General features: G+C 35.1%; 1 protein-coding gene across 6 annotated transcripts in view; it reads right to left on the bottom strand.

Moving 5' to 3' along the window:
• Positions 1–674: 674 nt before the first annotated feature.
• Positions 675–19760, bottom strand: part of ROCK1 (Rho associated coiled-coil containing protein kinase 1) — a 149888-nt gene continuing 130802 nt past the window's right edge. For 3 of the 6 annotated variants that reach the window (XM_032421458.1, XM_032421460.1, XM_032421461.1), the window contains 8 exons: positions 16366–16554; positions 15125–15284; positions 8438–8508; positions 8144–8232; positions 4879–4957; positions 4458–4719; positions 3556–3763; positions 675–2302 (listed from right to left, as the gene is read on the bottom strand). In XM_032421458.1, coding sequence (XP_032277349.1) covers positions 2296–2302; positions 3556–3763; positions 4458–4719; positions 4879–4957; positions 8144–8232; positions 8438–8508; positions 15125–15284; positions 16366–16554 — 1065 coding nt within the window. In that variant the 3' untranslated portion in view covers positions 675–2295. The other 3 variants (XM_032421459.1, XM_032421462.1, XM_032421463.1) reach the window with 3 other exon arrangements.

Here is a 19760-nt window from a genome sequence, read left to right as displayed (position 1 = left end):
TCGATCCCAGGACCCTGGGATCATGACCTGAGCCGAAGGCAGACGCTTAACGGCTGAGCCACCCAGGCGCCCCTACAATGCGGCATTTAGAGTCATTCCTCAAATCTCTGTTCTCAAGAGTTTCATGCTCAGGTTAAATTTTTTTTTAAAGTCCTCTCCTTCTTAAACTAATTAGAATTAACTGTTCTCTGCACTTCATTGGACCTTGTACAGAACCAGCATGAGCTTCACACTCCTGTCAGTTCTCCTGGGCCCCCAAGGAGATGCAGATGCAGAGTGGCCCAGGGCAGGTGCTGAGCACGCAGTGGCTTGCATTACAGCTGAGGAACCTGGAGTTTAGGGTATCTGAATCTTTTATAAGGAGCACAAGCAAATCTGCCAACTTTTGCTCTAGAGGGAGATATTACCTTTTATTATACTGGACAGTAAACAACCTGTCTTTCTCTTGAGGGAGACATGACTGTTGACTATACAAATCTCTTTGGTACAGATAGTCCAGAACTAAGGCTGTCAGAGCCACTGCTCATAAGACATGGAGAAATGCAAGAGACCCGCGGAGAACTGTTTCCCAACAGACCTTAGTCAACTTTTGAACTGTAGCCACTAGTTTTAGAGCCCAAACCAGATTTTCTTTTAAAAATTTACTTTAATCTAATCATGGAATTTAACAAACATTTGTGTACAGTCAGGGACTAATTTATAACATGGTTTCTATTCATTTCAGCCACGAGAAAACACCAGTCATTGTTAAAGGTATCCATCCATAAATTACTTTTATTTCTCATTAAATGAGCACAGAGTCATTAGCATATTAATAACAGATATGTTTATTATTACATATCCATCAGTGCGGCTTTCAATACCACTTGAAACATGCATATCATCCTAGAGACGAATCAGTTTTCCAGTGCTTCTTATTCGATACACATTACTGCAAAGCCATTATAAATTACTGAGGAGGTATTTGGTTAAAAAAATAAACAATAAATCATACTGCCCATATGAATCAACTCTTGTTATTGGACAAGAGTTTAACAGTATTTATCTGGTAATTCCTATGTTAACTGGAAAACATCACAGATGTACTGCCATAATTTTCTTTTATATTGATGTAACCTACATATTTTGCAGAATTTTATAAAGTCATTCATTATTGTAGCAGGTAGTTTAATGCAAAGATTGTACTCAATTTGTGAAAGTCCAACAAAACTCTAAATATTTTAAATTAAACCAATTATCAATGAAAAACCCACTGACACATAATTTTTTGAAAATATGTTCTTTTGAAATTTCTATATTTAGTCATGGCAGTAAAATAATTCTTTCAAATTAAGGCACTAAAAGGGCAATGAAACTCCCATTGAAAGTGTTCTAAGAATAATTTACATTTCAAACAGTGCATACATTTCTTATATGTTTGTTAACTTAATGTCTTTATCACTTAAAACCACAAAGAAATACATTATACAATTACAGAAATGATGTACCCCACAAAATGCTTTTAAAACTTGGTTCTTTTGTACAATTAGTTCCTAACGTCTCTAGTAGTAAAATAACTCAATATGGCTTGGCAAAAATGCATAGATTAAATGTAAATTTTTTTTTTTTTTTGCCTTCTCCCATTCCCCAATCTATAAACGTGCTGAAACACATACAGTATTTTGTAAAGCATAATGTAAAATATTTATTCTCCATTAAGTCCGCCATGGGCAATCAAAAGTGAGGCTTTTAAATTCTACAGTGAGCGCACTGAAGTCAAGTGATGTCACTGCTTTCTTAAAATAGTTTTGTATAGTCTTGCAAGAGCACAAAGACTGAAGTCATTTAAAAGAATTTCAGTTGTCTCATTTTGAGATATTTTCTTTACTCCTTCCATGAGCTGATCTTCATAGTGATGGCCATTCCACTTGAAAGTGAAAGTCCCTTCCTCTCACGCATATGAGGAAAACTGTGTTCTATCATGATTGACAGGCGTTTTCTTAGAAATTCAAAAAGGCATCACCTTTTTAAAAAATATATCTACCTAAGCTTTCCCCCAATTGTACTTGCATTACATAGTAATAATTAATCTAATCTACCTGTAGGCAAACCCGCAATTAAGAACAAAAAAAAAACAAACCAAAAAAAACCCTCAGTGTGCTTTTGTGCCAAAGCAAGGACAGAATAACAGCAATCTTAACCCGGAAGCCTGTGATATTTGTGTCAAAGGAACAGCCTGTCTGCTCTGCATGGTTAAAGAAGCCTGGTTTATCAGGTAGCATTCCACATGATTCCACAAGGTGTTAGGTCACATGGTTAACTGCTGAGGAGGGAAGGGGGGCAAAGAAAGAAAAAAACTGTAATTAAAGAAATAGTTTAAAAATACAAGAAACAAAATTGCAGGGAAAGGTAAATATACATTATTTTTATATGTGATTAACAAATACACAAAATTCAGAAAACAGGAAAAGGAAAAATATACTTAGCATTATTTTCTTCTTACTTCTATTTCAAACACATGGTGTTCTTTTTTTTTACAAAGCTATAATTCAATTTTAAATAATTTTGGATACAGCTTTATCCTATATAGGAGATAGTGATAATAGGAGGTGATAATAGGATTTTACAGAAGTAAGTCAGGAGTGAGGTGATAATACACTGGAATAGTATGGCAGCTGAAGAATACGGAAGGTGTAATGCCTTTTAATCATTTCAAGAATTAGACTTGGTTATTGATAATAGGGAGTAAAGAAACGGGATGAATTAAAAATGGTTTTAAGTCTGTGTGGAAGACTCGAGTGACATTAACAGAGAGGCAAATCAACGTTAGGTCTCAGCTTCTAGATCAAAACGTTCCTCTTAACAGAGGGATTAAACTCTAGGAAAGTTGGTATTTGGTACAGGAGAAAAAACTTAGGCTTTAGAATTGGATAAAAATAGGTTTCAACCCGACTATGCCACTAACTTGATGTGTGATAGCATCCAAGTGGCTTAATTCCTCTGGGACTCATTTATTCACGTATAAAATGAGAACTTAATGAGACATCTATCATAACCTCTCTTCAGGAAAGGGTTTAATTATGTCCTGTAATTGTTTATTATAGAATATAAATATTTTTGTGAAAAAATTCTATCAAAACCAGTTAAAAAAAGAGGGGGATACTTAATTGGGAAGTTTATTTGCAACACCATCATCACTGATACCAAATAATTTTGATTAAAAAAACATCTATGCCAACATAGTTAAATTTAAAGAAGAGCAAAGTTTTATATGAATCTATTTACATTTAAAAAGGGTGGCAAACCACAAGTTATTTAAAACATTAAGGGCTAAGTATGTGTCATGTATACCAACCAATGATAGTAAAATTTGACATGGACCTGGAACTAAATATGACATTTATAAATATTATTAACTTCAAACAGGAATCAAACTAATTTGTAAAGTCATATATTCTAAATACTTAGCTACAAATGATGCCTTCTATAGGGAAAAGAACAATTAGATTTTAGATTTTAATAGATATTAACCAATCACTTTCACACTGTCAAAGAGGTTAACACTGCAATCCTTACCTAGTTTTTCCAGATGTATTTTTGACCACTTTTCGGAAAGACTGATTTGCAGTAGATCTTGTAGAAAGCGTTCGAGGGGATGCACGAACAAAACCAGATGGTGGATTCTTAGGGATCTTCTTTACCAAATGTGTTACCCATTTTTTTTGTTCATCCTGAGAACATGCTAACAGCAGCATATCTCTTGCTGATGTTACATCATAACTTACTATGTTAAAAAAAGACACAATTAAAGTCATACAATACCTAAAATGGCTCTATTGAAGCATAATTTCATAAGTTCCTAAAATTTTAAAAAATTTACTATGCTTAATTAAGCTTGGACAATATCTCTTTCTCCTTAATTAAGGCTGAACATTTAAAAAGAAAACAGTCACAAACTATTAAGAAAAATAAAGTAAAAACAGAAATACAAAAAAATGCAGAAGTGAAACAAATCAATGTATTCTTAGAACATAAGTTTCTTATCTTAAAATAGTTATTGCCTGTATTCTTTCCATCAGGTTACCTCTGCTAACCTAGAGGACATTTTGTCTCTGATCCATCATGTTGGTCTAGACAGTGAAAACCAGACAAAAAGAAAACAAGCACAAACTAACAACTCACGGAGGAATAGTACAGTGGAACTCACCTACAGCCCTTCTAATTGAGAGTAATCTCTTAGAGGTACGTTTTTTCTAAGGGGGTAATTCTCTTTAAACACATTATGTTCAAAGCTAAATCTGTAACTGTGAAATGTCAGCTACGACACTGTCGCTCCACCACGTCCAAATATTACTTTGTACAATCTCTTTTCAAATTGGTGTAGAAAATGCTACACTTGAAGAAATTAAAGAAGTTATTTAAATGGGACTTCATTTTCGAATTTTTTATAAATTGTAGGAATAATTTTTATGCCTTACCTTTACATGGAGAAATTAAGTCCTCTTTCTTATCCAGGTGATCTCTGTGGCACTTCACGTGGCATCTTCGACATTCCAGGGCAGGTGGCGGCTTAAAAACATGCCAGAGAGGTTTGGCACATGCCTCACAGTTGGCAGGAAAGTGGTAGAGTGTAGGAATGAACTCATGGCCTTTGTGGTTTTGAAAATTAGTCTTTTCCGCTTGTTGTACTGGTTCCATCTCTACATCTTTTCTACATTCACCTTCATTTGCATATAGTATCTACATTCAGGAATGGTAAAAGGAAGATTTTAAAAAGTCTTAATTTGTACATAAAAGTTCCAAATGTATAAAAAGCACTGGTGTGTTTGCATTTACTTCAAAAAATGCACTTAGTACTTAAGTAAAAGATCTTCTAAAATTAGAATTTATGGTTTTTACCTGGAATATTTTAGGAATTTCTTCAGTTTCAGCTCTGTAAACATCTCCTTGGGTTACAGGTCGAACGTGAAACAATTTACTAAAACGAAAATAAGTATGATATAAGCTATTATAAAAACTCATCTACAGTAAAAGACAAACAGACATTTCACTAAAGAAGACATACAGATAGCAAATAAGAACATGACAAGATGTTCAACATCATTAGTTATTAGAGAAATGCAAATTAAAATCACAGTATCACTATACACCTATAAAATTTAAAAACTAAAAATAGTAATGCTGATGAAGATGCAGAGAACTACATCACTCACACAATTGTGGCAGAAATGTAAAAGCTGCAGAGCCACTATGAAAAACAGGATGGCAGTTTCTTACAAAACTAAGCAAACATATGACCCAGCAACTGCACTCCTGGGCCTTTATTCCAGAGAAATGAAAATTTATATTTTTACAAAAACTTGTACATGAATATTCACAGCAGCTTGATTTATAATAGCCAAATACTGAAAACAACCCAAATGAATGGTTAAACTGTGGTACATTCATACCATGGGATACTACTCAACAATAAAGAGAAATAAACAACTTGGATGAATCTCAAGAGAATTATATTGAGTGAAAAGAGCCAATCTCAAAGGTTACATACTATTTGATTCCATTCTAACATCCTTGAAATGACAAAATTACAGAGATGGAGAACAGAGAACAGGTAGCCAGGTATTAGAGAAGGATGGAGAAAGGGCACTTGTTATGGCTACAAAAGGGTAGCAAGACGGGTCCCTGTGATGGAACTGTTCTGTAACTGGTGGTGATCATATGAATCCATACATGTGATAAAGGCATATAGACTGGAAAGAAGTACATGATTATATTTGTAGAAAAGTCCTATGGAATCCACCAAAAAACCAATAAAACTAGTAAGTAAACAGCAAGATTAGAGGATTCAAGATCAATATATAAAACTGAATAGTACTGTAACAACCAGGTATCTACATGGAAAAACACACACCTACACATTCAAAACTAACCTCAACTGCAACCCCTTACCAAACACAACAGTAAATTTTGAGATTAATCATAACTTAAATGTAAAGCCTAGAACAGTAAAGCTCCTAAAAGAAAACACAGAATACCTTCACAACCTTTGAGAAGGCAAAATTTCTTAGACTACAAAAGGCTATAATTCTTTTAAAAAATTGATAAACTGGCTTCCATTAAAAGACACCATAAAGAAAATGAATAGGCACATATAAATTTATATGACGTTCTAGAATAGGCAAAACTCAGTAATAAAATTCAGATGATTTTTTTTTTTTTCCCTTGAGAAGTATAAGTGGGTTTTCTAGGGTGATGAAAATATTATCTTGTCACGGGTAATAATGACATGGGTGTTTATAACGGTCAAAAGTCAGTGAACACAATCTTAAGATGTGTGCATTTTATTACATAAAAATTATGCCTCGGGGCGCCTGGGTGGCTCAGTCGTTAAATGTCTGCCTTCGGCTCAGGTCATGATCCCAGGGTCCTGGGTGGGATCGAGCCCTTCGTCGGGCTCCCTGCTCGGCTTCTCCCTCTCCCATTCCCCCTCCTTGTGTTCCCTCTCTTGCTGTGTCTCTCTCTGTCAAATAAATAAATAAAATCTTAAAAAAAAATTATGCCTCAATAAAAAGGTAAAACAACCAACTTTCATCAATCTGAAAGTACTGAACTTTTGAAAGTTGAAAGATGATGTCTTTAATATTAGTGCTTATGTATCATTCCACTTAAGTTGATCATTTAAACTTTCACAACTAATACTTCTTTAAAACATTAGGAAATCAAAACAGTATGGTACTGGCACAAAAACAGACACACAGATCAACAGAAGAGCATATAGAGCATACAGAGCTTTTATGATCAATTAATCTATGACAAAGGCAAAAAACAAAACAGGAAAATGTCTCTTCAACAAATGGTGCTGGGAAAACTGGACAGCTACATGCAAAAGATTGAAACTGGACCACTTTCTTTCACCATACACAAAAGTAAACTCAAAATGAATGAAAGACCTAAATATGAGACCTGAAACCATAAAACTCATAGAAGAAAACATAGGTAGTAATCTCTTTGACATAAGCCACGGAAACATTTCTCTAGATAGGTCTCCTTTGGCAAGAGAAAGTAAAGCAAAATTAAACTATTGGGAGTAGACTACAAAAAAAGCTTTTTACAAAGCAAAAAAAAAAAACAAAAAACCATCACCAACAAAATAAAAAGACAACCTACTGAATGGGAGAAGATATTGGCAAATGATATATGCGATTAAGGGGTTAGTACAAAAAATATATAAAGAACTTATACAATTCAACATCAATCCCCCCAAAATAATCCAATTAAAAATGGGCAGAGGAGGGGCACGTTAATTATACTTGAAAAAAAGACAAAAATTGGGAAATAAAATTTCAGTACTCTTTGGTAGTTGCTTAATTCTTTTTATATTCTAGCTATAACGGATTTCACAAATATTTAATTCCAAAGGAATGGCAGTACTTCATTGTAAGTTTATATTTTTCATGAATAGCACCCAACACATTTCACTTTGGATTTATATTTTGTTGCATGTTTTACCTTTTCTACTACTAGTCTGTAAGCTCCTTAAAAATGGAACCAGCTCACTCATCTCTGTACGATCTATAGCACCCACGATGATACAGTCAGCAGTGCTTAAGAAATGGTTTTAGAATGAATACAAAGGAAAAACCCGAAGCTTATTAAAGGCCTCTATTAAAAATAAAAGATATATTTACATTTCCATAACAATGACTGCATAATTATATACAGTACTTTTGGAGATGTTCTCAGAACCTAAAACCAATAAACACTTGAAATAAAAAATTTGTCTTTAGAATACATGAATCAGCTATGCATAATTTTCCCTCTCACCTTTTGCTAAAGATTTAATATAAGGTTTTAAAGTTTGTTAAGAAAAGTAGGTAACATCTTTTAAATAACAAAATATAAACTAAATGTCTAGGGGCGCCTGGTTGGGTCAGTCAGATAAGCATCTGCCTTCAGCTCAGGTCATAATCTTAGGGTCCTGGGATGGAGCCCCATGTGCTTAGCGGGTAGTCTGCTTTTCCCTCTGCCCCTCCCCCTGCTGGTGCGCTCTCTCTCTCAAATAAATAAATAAAATCTTTAAAAAAAACCCCTAAATTATAAGTCTAAAAATAATTATCATAAGTTAACATTTAACTGATTTAAACTTCAACCAAAGGCAACTTACTCTATGTCCAATACCATGGATGGATTGGATTGTTCCTTATCTTGTTCATCATTATAGAACAAAATTTTTTTGCTGCTTACCACAACATACTGAAATGAGAAAAAAAGGGGAAGATATATACGAGCAATATTAACTTGGTTTAAAATGATAAGCACAATACTTGACATTTATGTCTAAAGTGTAATGTATTAATCTCAGATCAATGCTAATAATAGAGCAGTTAATACAAGTTCTATGCTTTAAAAGTAAAATATATAACAGAATATCAATTAGAAAAAATGAGGCATATAATACCTGCTTCTTCCAACCATATCGTTTGATATTTCCTCTATTTGGTATTGAAAGCCAACCTTCAATTCTTGACTCTAGGAGAAAAAGAATATGTAGTCTTCAGTCTTAAGTTGTAACAAGAGGAAAAGTATTACAAGTTGTCTGACAGCATGCAGCAACAGGCATTTGAACACAGCTAAATGAATAAGTGCTACAATTTGCTCTTCCATGCTTCAATCACACAAATCAACTTTAATGGCCATACAAATATTGCAGAAAAAAATCCCAAGCCACTTTTCCCATAAAATTAACATTTAGTACTCAATTATAAAAGTATGAAGTAAAACAATACCCTTAAGAGCCAGGCAAGACTGGAATGGATTGCAGCTTAAATGGGATATGATACAGAAGACTTTAAATATCATTTAACATTCATAAAAATACTTAGCAAAAAAAAAAAAAAATGCAGCAAGTGGAACAAATCAGAGCGATGATTTACACAAGAAAGAGCAAGCAAAAGTACAGAGAAGTGTCCTATTACTCACAGAAGATAAGAATAGAAGATAAATAAATAAGGAATGCAGGCAGAATCAACTAGATATAAAGAATAAGAGACAAGCATTTTATTTGTTTTCTCAGCACAATATTCTGATAAACTTTTTGGTAGAACACCTATAATAATTTCAATAAAACTGTCCAAATCTGTTTTTGGGGGGGTACTTAATTATAGAGTTAAGTCCAAATGCAATTCTTACCAAACTAAAGAGATGTAAATAAAGTCTTTTAAGTATGTTATACCAGACTTTGATAAACAGCAAAAGAACATAGAATTCAGTTGGTCAGCTGCTAATATTTTAACCAGTTTGTACATATCAGAAATTCCTTGACAAATTCAAACATGGCATTTAAAAATAAGTATTACTGTTTAAATATAATTAATGTTTATTAGAAATATCTGGAGAAAAAGTATTCTGTTAGAAATGATTATTTTATATCAGGTTAGAAATAAGAGCATTTAATCTATCTTATTTTATTTAAGACACAAAAAATAGAAAAGTAGCCAGTTTTCAAGTATAATGCTCAAATCATGACCCTAAAATGGGAATATATAATGCCCTTCTCCACATAACTTAAACTGCTGTAAAACATCTAAGTCTTAGAGTAATTTTAACAACAATAGATAACATTCACTGAACATTTATGGCTTGAGTGTGCTTTCCAAGCAACATCTCACATTTAATCTACCTATTATCCCATGAATATACGATATATTCCTATGAATACAGGATAGGATAGCTTCTACTATCATTCTCCATTTACAAATGAAGACACTAAGGCTTAGAAAGTAAACGGACTTGCTCAAGGGTATACTCTATCAGTAACTGTCAAAACTGTAGAGTTTACCCTGGCAGGCTAATTTCTGAGCTTGTGTTCCTAGAACACAATGCTACTCTGTCCTTTAACTAAAAAGCTTTGCAGTTAATTGAATCAGAAGTAATATTCTTTTTGTTCCAACTTCTTCCATGCACCAAATGTCCTTTGCTTTTGGTATTCCCCCTCATCTAAATTGTAGTTGTTAAGGTGGAGAAAATAATGAGAAACCTGAGCTCAAAACGATCCTTCTCTTCTCCCAATTTTTTTCTTGGTTGCTGTTATTTAGTTTAGCAATAATTATTTTGTCTCCTTAGGTAGTTCCTTGGTAAGTTCTGTAAGATCAGGGACCATATCATAACACTATTTTTATATACCCCAAGACATCTGACACACAAGAGTAGGTAGGTACTTGACAAATATTTGTTGATTATTTTGCAATTTTTTTTTTTTCTGAATTAGCCAGTCGTCCTCTGTAAATAATGGTTATAATTTAAAAACCAAAGGGCAATTTCATAATAAATAACATGCAGAAGGTTGCTAATCACTCACAAATATTCTATCTTACAAAAGCAACAAGTTATTGCTAGGAAAATTTCCCTTCAGTGTGCCCCAAATTGCAGCTCTTACTCCTCCTAAGTCTATTTAATACAAGTAACTCCTCACAAAAAAGATGTGAAAGCTACTGAAATCTTGACATTTATATAAAATTGTGTATGCCAAAATACCCCCAATCCCCCAGTTATTTCTCTATGATAATGCCAAAATTATTTATGCTTTATGGCTCTAGGTTTGGATTAACCTGCCAGTGTTTTCTTTAATATATTTTCAATGGATTGTTGTAGGTTATGACTTTGTCATTTCACTGTTCCTACAAAAATTTTGCATGTTAAAGGCATTTTATGAATCCAAATAAGCCCAATTTTATATTTGCTCTCATTTAAATTAAATGAAGAAATTTGGAACTTGAAAAAAGGTGCTCAGGATATGTGAAGGTTTTCACCAATTTAAAACACTGGTGTTATAGGAGAGAATTTTAGTTTTTCCTGGTAAACTCCCTTCAGAGAAACAGATGAACTAAGCTTAGGGATAAATTAAAAAATACATACTAGCTTCTCCTCTATTTCCTTTACTTACTCCTGTCTTAGATACAAGAAAACATACTGTTTTTTTAATATATATATAAACCTCCTTTAAAACCATGACACTTGTGACCTGTGTGGCAATCTGAAAGTATAATGTTTTAAATTCTATCTTCTACATCACAAACACAGGAATCAGCTTCTCGGGATAAATGTTGAGGACTTCTAACTCCAGATTATCATCAATAATATGCTCCGAAAGTACAAAGTACAAAGCAACTTGGCTCCTGGTTTTATGTGTTTGTAGAGCAATTTTAACTTAGCAAAAAAATTTAGATATGTATTATTGCAATATCAACACTTGATTCCTTTACCCAAATAAGAGACAAAGAGGCTAACTATATATAAATCAATATCCAATATAGCCAGTTTAAACATCAAAGCTAACTGCTGAAGGCTACCAAAGTTTACTTGGATAAACACATACTGCTTAAGAAACAGAACTAAGGAACCATCCTAAAATATTTTAATTATATTCAGAAGTGATATAAAAAATGAAATTAATTAATGCTCAAGAATTCAGATGCATTATCTCCAAACCACTGATTAGATCTGGGCAAGTCAGAAGCTCTCATATACTCAAAAACTTGGAAACACACAAAGAAATCCACTATTTACAGGTTTAAATTACATAGACTGAGATAAAGCTAGATGCAAAGAGAATGATGCAGATAATCCATAAGAGATAATGAATATTAATAGAGTGTTGATATCAAGTGTTTTTCCTAGTGCTTCATCTACTTTTACATTTTTTTTTTAAATTATGTTATGTTAGTCACCATACAGTACATCATTAGTTTTTGACATAGTGTTCCATGATTCATTGTTTGTATATAACACCCTGTGCTTTTATATTCTTTTCAGATTATTAGGTCAATGGTTCCAAAAGAAGTAAAGAGAAAGAACAAGGGAGGAGAGGCAGCTATCACGTTAGTTTTTTTGTCATCGAGGCAATAGGCTAATCTTAACCCAAATGTAACCTTTATATTTATAGTGTGCTGAGATACAACCTGCTACAGAACCAAAAGGAGGATGAAGACATAAAAGAATTAGGAGAATAAAAGTGATTTTAAGAACTTCAAAGGATTGTGCAACAGATAATTTTTTTCTAAGTTTTTTAGAATTGGGAAACTTAAGAGATTTCTTTTTTTTTTTTTTGAAGATTTTTATTTATTTATTTGACAGAGGGAGAGAGCACAAGTAGGCAGAGTGGCAGGCAGATGGAAAGGGAGAAACAGGCTCTCCACTGAGCAGGGAGCCAGATGCGGGGCTCGATCCCAAGACCCCAGGATCATGACCTGAGCCGAAGGCAGCCGCTTAACGGACTGAGCCACCCAGGCACCCCAAATTAAGAGATTTCATCTAGTTAAGGACAAGATGCCCATTAAGAAGGTTATGGAGGCTTAGCTCTAGATATACATGATAATTAAATGAGAATCTTTATATTGAATGATGAAATCTATAACTAAGTCATTACAGACAGAGAGAGAGCACAAGCAGGGGGAGCAGCAGGCTGAAGGAGAGGAAGAAGCAGGCTCTCTGCTGAGCAGACAGCCCGACATGGGGCTAGATCCCAGGACTCTGGGATCATGACCTAAGCCAAAGGCAGATGCTTAACCGACTGAGCCACCCACATGCCCCGATCCACCCAACTTCTTGAGGGAAAAAAAAAAAAAAATCTCAGAACGCCTGGGTGGCTTAGCTGGTTAAGTATCCAACTCTTGGTTTCAGCTCAGGTCATGATCTTAGGGTCCTGGGACTGAGCCCCACCTTGTTCTCCCTCTCTCTCTGCCCTTCCCCTTGCTCTCTACCTGCATGTGCACTCATGCTCTCTCTAAAATAAATAAATCTTAAAAAAAAAAAATCTCACTGGGCTAAAATTATGATCCATATTTCAAAAGGCCTTTAACTGTTGAATAAATGTATTCCATTCAAAGTTCTCCCTTTTCAGCCTGTATTTTAATTAATTTTCTAAACTAAGTAAAATTAATCATTAGTCATTATCTTCAAAAACTTTAGATACTTGAATCATATGTAACTCTCTTAAATTAAGAGCGACTATCAGAATTCTTTAACAGTTCTTCCTAGATATGACTGCAAAACCTTAACTTTATCTGCCAATGCCCATTTTTAAGTATCTAGTAAATGGTAGATTTAGTACAGATTTTCAATTTACTAGCAAAACATCTGACGCAAAAAGGGGTTTAAAAAAAAAACACTGATAAAGATTATCCAGTACTTTCTACATACAGTATGAAAGTTAGCACTACAGAGATCTTTGTATGTGAAGTTTTAAGACTAAGAGCACAGTAATAAGAGAAAGGGATACCTGACTGGTCTCCTTTTAAAGCAATGAAGAATGGCCGCCAGTATTATTTTAGAGTAAGAATTCCTTTACTAAATAACTCAAGAAATAGCTTGGGGTTAAATGTTCATAGCAGCAATGTCCACAATAGCCAAACTGTGGAAAGAGCCGAGATGCCCTTCAACAGATGAATGGATAAAGAAGATGTGGTCCATATATACAATGGAATATTACTCAGCCATCAGAAAGGATGAATACCCAACTTTTACACCAACATGGATGGGACTGGAGGACATTATGCTAAGTGAAATAAGTCAAGCAGAGAAAGTCAATTATCATATGGTTTCACTTATTTGTGGAACATAAGGAATAGCATGGAGGACATGAGGAGAAGGAAGGGAAAAATGAAGGGGGGAATTCGGAGGGAGAGATGAACCATGAGAAACTACGGATTCTGAGAAACAAACTGAGGGTTTTAGAGGGGAGGGGGGTAGGGGGATGGGTTAGCCTGGTGATGGGTATTAAGGAGGGCACGTACTGCATGGAGCACTGGGTGTTATACGAAAACAATGAATCATGGATCATTACATCAAAAACTAATGATGACTAACATCATGGTGTTATGTCACCATGGTATGGTGACTAACATAATAAAATAAAAAAAGAAAGAAAGAAATAGCTTGGGGTTAACAAAGAGGGGCTCTAAGCTACAATTTCAGTTCAACAATTTAAAGAATGTAGCCAAACACCCCTAAAAGTCATACTCTGATGATTAAATCTAACTTTTGAAAGATTTTCAAACAACAGCTGAAGCAAGAGGTTTTTGTTAAATCCAAAGTGATCCTCTGATAAAGGACATGCACCTACAAGATTCTCAAGAGGCAGGAGGTTTCAGAGAACCAATAATGGGAAAACAGAAGGAACTCCTTGACCATTGTAATAAGAAATTTTACTTCCTGCCCTTCTCAGATATCTGATTTGGGGCTAGCAAAGACACAAAAGAAGGAGGGCAGGGATTATATGGTATACAAGTAAGAGTTAAATCTAACACATTATTCAGGAAATACACAAATAAAAATCGACTTTCAAGTTTATGACCATGTGAACAAAACTTCCAAAACCTTGAACGAAGGATATGTAGTATGTCAAATGTGTGTGTGTGTGTATAAATATTTATAAGCTATTCATTCCCAAACTGAACTTATAATATGTGTACTGCTTACCTCTGTTAAAAAGATATAAATGTACTATAACTTATACTACAATAAACCCAAGAATGGGTATTTATTTTTTAATTTATTCTCTACTGGAAAAAAAAGACATAGAAAAAAAGTCTGAAATCCTACATACTCACTTTTGCCTTTAATCGACTCTGCCCCCTCACTGCATCTCTCAGTCCTTTTTATCTATGTCTCTAAATTTGAAACTTAAAGTCTGACCAAAGTTTATCACTACTACATTAGAAAGGTCTCTAATTAGGCTGCTGTGGTTCTGATTATTAAGCATAGTTCTTAGTTCTTGCACAAAAAAAACATAAAAACAAAAACATAAACATTAAAGAGCTGCTACTCATGAAAACATGTAACTTTCTTTAAATAGTGAAAGGTGTAAGCAGCAGCTTCGACTTTCACCATGGAGTTAGGCGTTTATAGATTCATAAAGTTCTTCAGATTTCTATTCAGATACAGCCTCTCAGATTTATTTTAATAGCCTAAGATTTCTTTTGACTGCTTTTATTCTGTAAAATGCAAACATAATCAGACTTTGGCTATCAGAAACAAATTCTTAAGGATCCATGGAAAAAAATGACAAAGGGTAGAAAGCTAAATGAAAGAAACATACATTAATTTCCATGACATTTAAGCAAACCTGAATGAATAGAAATATTCTTACCTGGAAGGTTACCATCAGTTTCATCAGCACTAGGAAAACTAGCAACACTTGTAGAATCCGAAAGGTCCAAAAGTTTAGCACGCAATTGCTCAATATCACTCTCTTTGCTAGCCAATTGCATCTGAAGTTCATTCCTATGTGTACATTCTTCTACCAATTGCTATTTTTGAAAAATACCAAGATAATACAAAAAAAATCAATATCAAATTTCCAACATTAAGAAACTGAGAATGGAACTATAAATGATAAAGAATCTAAAGTTGCTCTTACTAAAAAATTACTGTAAACTTCATGAGTGCTCACAACTACAGATTTTGATACAATTGTAAAAATGCAAGTTCTCTTCCTCAGTTAATACATTGCTTGGGTAAACTCCTTTTCTCCCTGCTTTAAACAACTATTTTGTTTTTATTTTTTAAATACAAAGCAGCTGGGGCACCCGGGTAGCTCAGTTGGTTAAGCATCCAACTCTTGATTTCGGCTCAGGTCATGATCTCAGGGTCATGAGTTCAAGCCCACATCAGGCTCTGTGCTGGGCATGGAGCCTGCTTAAGATTCTCTCTCTCTCCCTCTTCCTCTGCTGGGCCCGCCTCCCTCTCTCAAAATAAATAAATAAATATAAAGCATCAAAAAACAAACACCAAACACCTGTTAAAACAATAGGAAATGCTTTTATGGCTCCAAATGAAATAGTTTAAAAGGTACAGAAAGCTTCTCAGGATGGTAAAAGCACAAATGATTGTCAGTGCTTGTATCCACGTCAGTCTAGGTCCAGAGACTATGTTCTCAATTTTGTGCTATTAACAACCCAGGAAATATCAAAAAATTAAGTTTGATATTTTGATTTCTGAAAAGTGAGTCCTGGTTAGAGAAAACAAAAAATCTACAATACTTCAAATCCTTTATCTCAACTACAGTTAATATTATCCTAGTCATATCTCTATTTCAGTGTAAAGCCAAAGAGGCAAACCCTTGATTGTTTCTCTCAAAGCAGCATCTAATCAAGTAAATGCTAATAGGTAAAAATTACTCAAATTACCATGGTTAATAGGCAACAGAGTATCTTTCTAGTTTTTCAAGATCATGGCTCGTATTAGAGTAATAATGATCAAACTGTGGAGACTACAAACCTGAATATGCATTTTTATACTAAAAAAACTAGATAAGATCAATAGATAATAGGTATAAATAGCAATGTCAAATTAAGAAAATAATCCTACACACACACACACAAACCTTACCGCTTGCATGTCATTCAGTTCCTTCTGATGTTTCACTACCATCTGGTTGAATTTCTCTCTTTCTTGGTTGAGTTCCAGTTGCAGCTTTCGATTTTCCTTTTCTTTCTTTCTCAAATCCTGTGTATTAGCTTTCTTTCTATCAATTTTAAAATCTTTCCGATTCATTATTTCTGCCAACTTGTTAACAGCCTATTAAAATATTAAAGTATTATTAATAAAGTATTAAAGTATTATTAATAAAGATCTATATCGTAGGGGCGCCTGAGTGGCTCAGATGGTTAAGCGTCTGCCTTCGGCTCAGGTCATGATCCCAGGGTCCTGGGATCGAGTCCCGTATTGGGCTCCTTGCTCAGCGGGGAGCCTGCTTCTCCCTCTCCTCCTGCTCCCCCTGCTTGTGGCTCTCTCGCTCTGTCAAATAAATAAATAAAATCTTAAAAAAAAAATCTACATTGTAGCCATCTAATTTAAATCTCCACTAAAATGTACTTTTTTTTCCTTCAAAATCAGGAAGCAGGACTCCATGTGTGAAAATACAAACCTAATGAAGGTTGAGACATGATAACTGGTAGCACAAGTAACTATTATTGTTTTATCTCATTCAAATATAAGAACCAAATAGGCCTGCAAAAATCCATTTATCATTCAACAATTATTTAGCACTTGTTATACTGTATGTAGGCACTTTGGCACTAGATATAAAAATAGAATATACAGGGGTGCCTGGGTGACACAGTTGGTTGGGACTCTGACTCTTGGCTTCGGCTCAGGTTGTGATTTCAGGGTCATGGGATAGAGCTCATGTTGAGGCTCTGTGTTCAGCGTGGAGTCTGCTCGGGATTCTCTCTCCCTCTGCCCCTCCCGCTCATGCTCTCTCTCTCAAATAAATAAATGTATCTTTAAAAAAAAATAGAATATACAGTTATGCCCCAAAGGCATCCTAGTCTGGTGGAGGAGCCAGACAAGCAAGCATTATAGTGTAGTGTGGTGAGTAAAAAGAAAAGAGGCAAGAAAGGATGCTAACTAAGACTTGGGAGGTCAGGGATGGCTTCCAGGTGTACTTGCATGTGTGTCCACATGTGTTTCTTAAAAAGACAAACAGGAGTTGGATAAGCAAAGAAGAAACAGTATTAAAGAGGGGAGTCATGGACAGCCAAGAATGGCATTACAGTCAGATGAAACAATACACAGGCAATAAGGCACAAGATAATTCTTTTCCTTTCGACAAGTAGAAAAGTAAGCAGACAGGGTACCGGACTAGGCCATACTGAGGCCCTTTCGAATGTGAGAGGGAACATAAATGTTAGTTGAGGCTAACCCCTTTTGCCAGAGGAAAGAATATATTCAAAATGAGACAGAAGTGTTAAAAGCATGTGAAATTAAGCTACATAAACTAGAACATAAGTCATGGTATTTTCTGCAATGATGTTAAAAAAAAACCAAAGATTTTTTCCATTAAAATAGAAAAAAGCCTGAGCTACTATCATTTCCATGAAGATGTGGTCCTATCTAGGAGGAGGAGCCCATAAATTTTTTAATGCAGTAAAAACTTACTTCATTGAACTCATAATGCGTATTTGTTTTTTTTCTTATAGTAAATCTAACATATTTATTACAAGAAAAATCAAATACAGAAATATATTATGAAGAAAGTAAAAAAAGCCCTTGTAGTATCACCCATCAAAGAGCACCTCTGCTAAAATCTCTGCTTTCAATCTGCTGGGTGTATATCCTTCTAAACTTTTCCCTAGGTATATAAGCTGATTACAAATATATTTAAATTTAGGGGCACCTGGGTGGCTCAGTCGTTAAGCGTCTGCCTTCGGCTCAGGTCATGATCCCAGAGTCCTGGGATCGAGCCCCACATCGGGCTCCCTGCTCGGTGGGAAGTCCGCTTCTCCCTCTCCCACTCCCCCTGCTTGTGTTCCCTCTCTCGCTGTCTCTATGAAATAAATAAATAAAATCTTAAAAAAAACAAAAAAAATATAAATTTAAAAACAGAATCATGCTGTATATTCTATGCTGCGACTTGCTTTTTAAATTTGATATAATATCATATATCATGGGAAATATTTCCCCATGTCATTATGTATATATCTATTTCATTTACTTTTTTAAAAAAAATTTATTTGACAGAGAGAGAGAAGCAGAGGTAGCTGAAGAGGGAGAGAGAGAGAGGCAGGCTCTCCACTGAGCACGGAGCCTGACGTGGGACTTGATCCCAGGACCCTGGGATCATGACCCAAGACGAAGGCAGACGCTTAACCGACTGAGCCACCCAGGTGCCCCTACTTCATTTATTTATTTATTTATTATTATTATGTTATGTTAATCACCATACATTACATCATTAGTTTTTGATGTAGTGTTCCATGATTCATTGTTCGCGTATAACACCCAGTGCTCCATGCAGTACGTGCCCTCTTCAATACCCATCACCAGGCTAACCCATCCCCCCACTACCCTCCCTCCTAGAACCCCCAGTTTGTTTCTGAGAGTTCATAGTCTCTCAAGGGTCGTCTCCCCCTCCGATTTCCCCCCTTCATTCTTCCCTTCCTGCTATCTTTTTATTTTTTTATAACATATAATGTATTATTTGTTTCAGAGGTACAGGTCTGTGCTTCAACAGTCTTACACAATTCACAGCGCTCACCCTAGCACATACCCTCCCCAATGTCTATCACCCAGTCACCCCATCCCTCCCACCCCCCACCACTCCAGCAACCCTGTTTGTCTCCTGAGATTAAGAATTCCTCATATCAGTGAGGTCGTATGATACATGTCTTTCTCTGATTGACTTATTTCGCTCAGCATAATACCCTCCAGCTCCATCCACGTCACTGCAAATGGCAAGATTTCATTCCTTTTGATGGCTGCATAATATTCCATTGTATATATATACCACATCTTCTTTATCCATTCATCTGTTGATAGACATCTTGGCTCTTCTGATAGTTTGGCTATTGTGGACATTGCTGCTATAAACATCGGGGTGCATGTACCCCTCTGGATCCCTACATTTGTATCTTTGGGGTAAATACCCAATAGTGCAATTGCTGGATCGTATGGTAGCTCTATTTTCAACTTTTTGAGGAACCTTCATACTGTTTTCCAGAGTAGCTGCACCAGCTTGCGTTCCCACAAACAGTGTAGGAGGGTTCCCCTTTCTCTGCATCCCCGCCAACATCTGTCGTTTCCTGACTTGTTAATTTTAGCCATTCTGACTGGTGTGAGGTGGTATCTCATTGAGGTTTTGATTTGGATTTCCCTGATGCCGAGTGATGTTGAGCACTTTTTCATGTGTCTGTTGGCCATTCGGATGTCTTCTTTGGAAAAATGTCCGTTCATGTCTTCTGCCCATTTCTTGACTGGATTATTTGTTCTTTGAGTGTTGAGTT

This window comes from Phoca vitulina, unplaced genomic scaffold (assembly GCF_004348235.1).
Source record: "Phoca vitulina isolate PV1807 unplaced genomic scaffold, GSC_HSeal_1.0 scaffold24, whole genome shotgun sequence".
In the NCBI taxonomy this organism is placed as follows: Eukaryota; Metazoa; Chordata; class Mammalia; order Carnivora; family Phocidae; genus Phoca; species Phoca vitulina.
The sequence above is the reverse complement of the archived record's forward strand: the minus strand, read 5'-3'. Positions and strand labels throughout refer to the sequence as shown.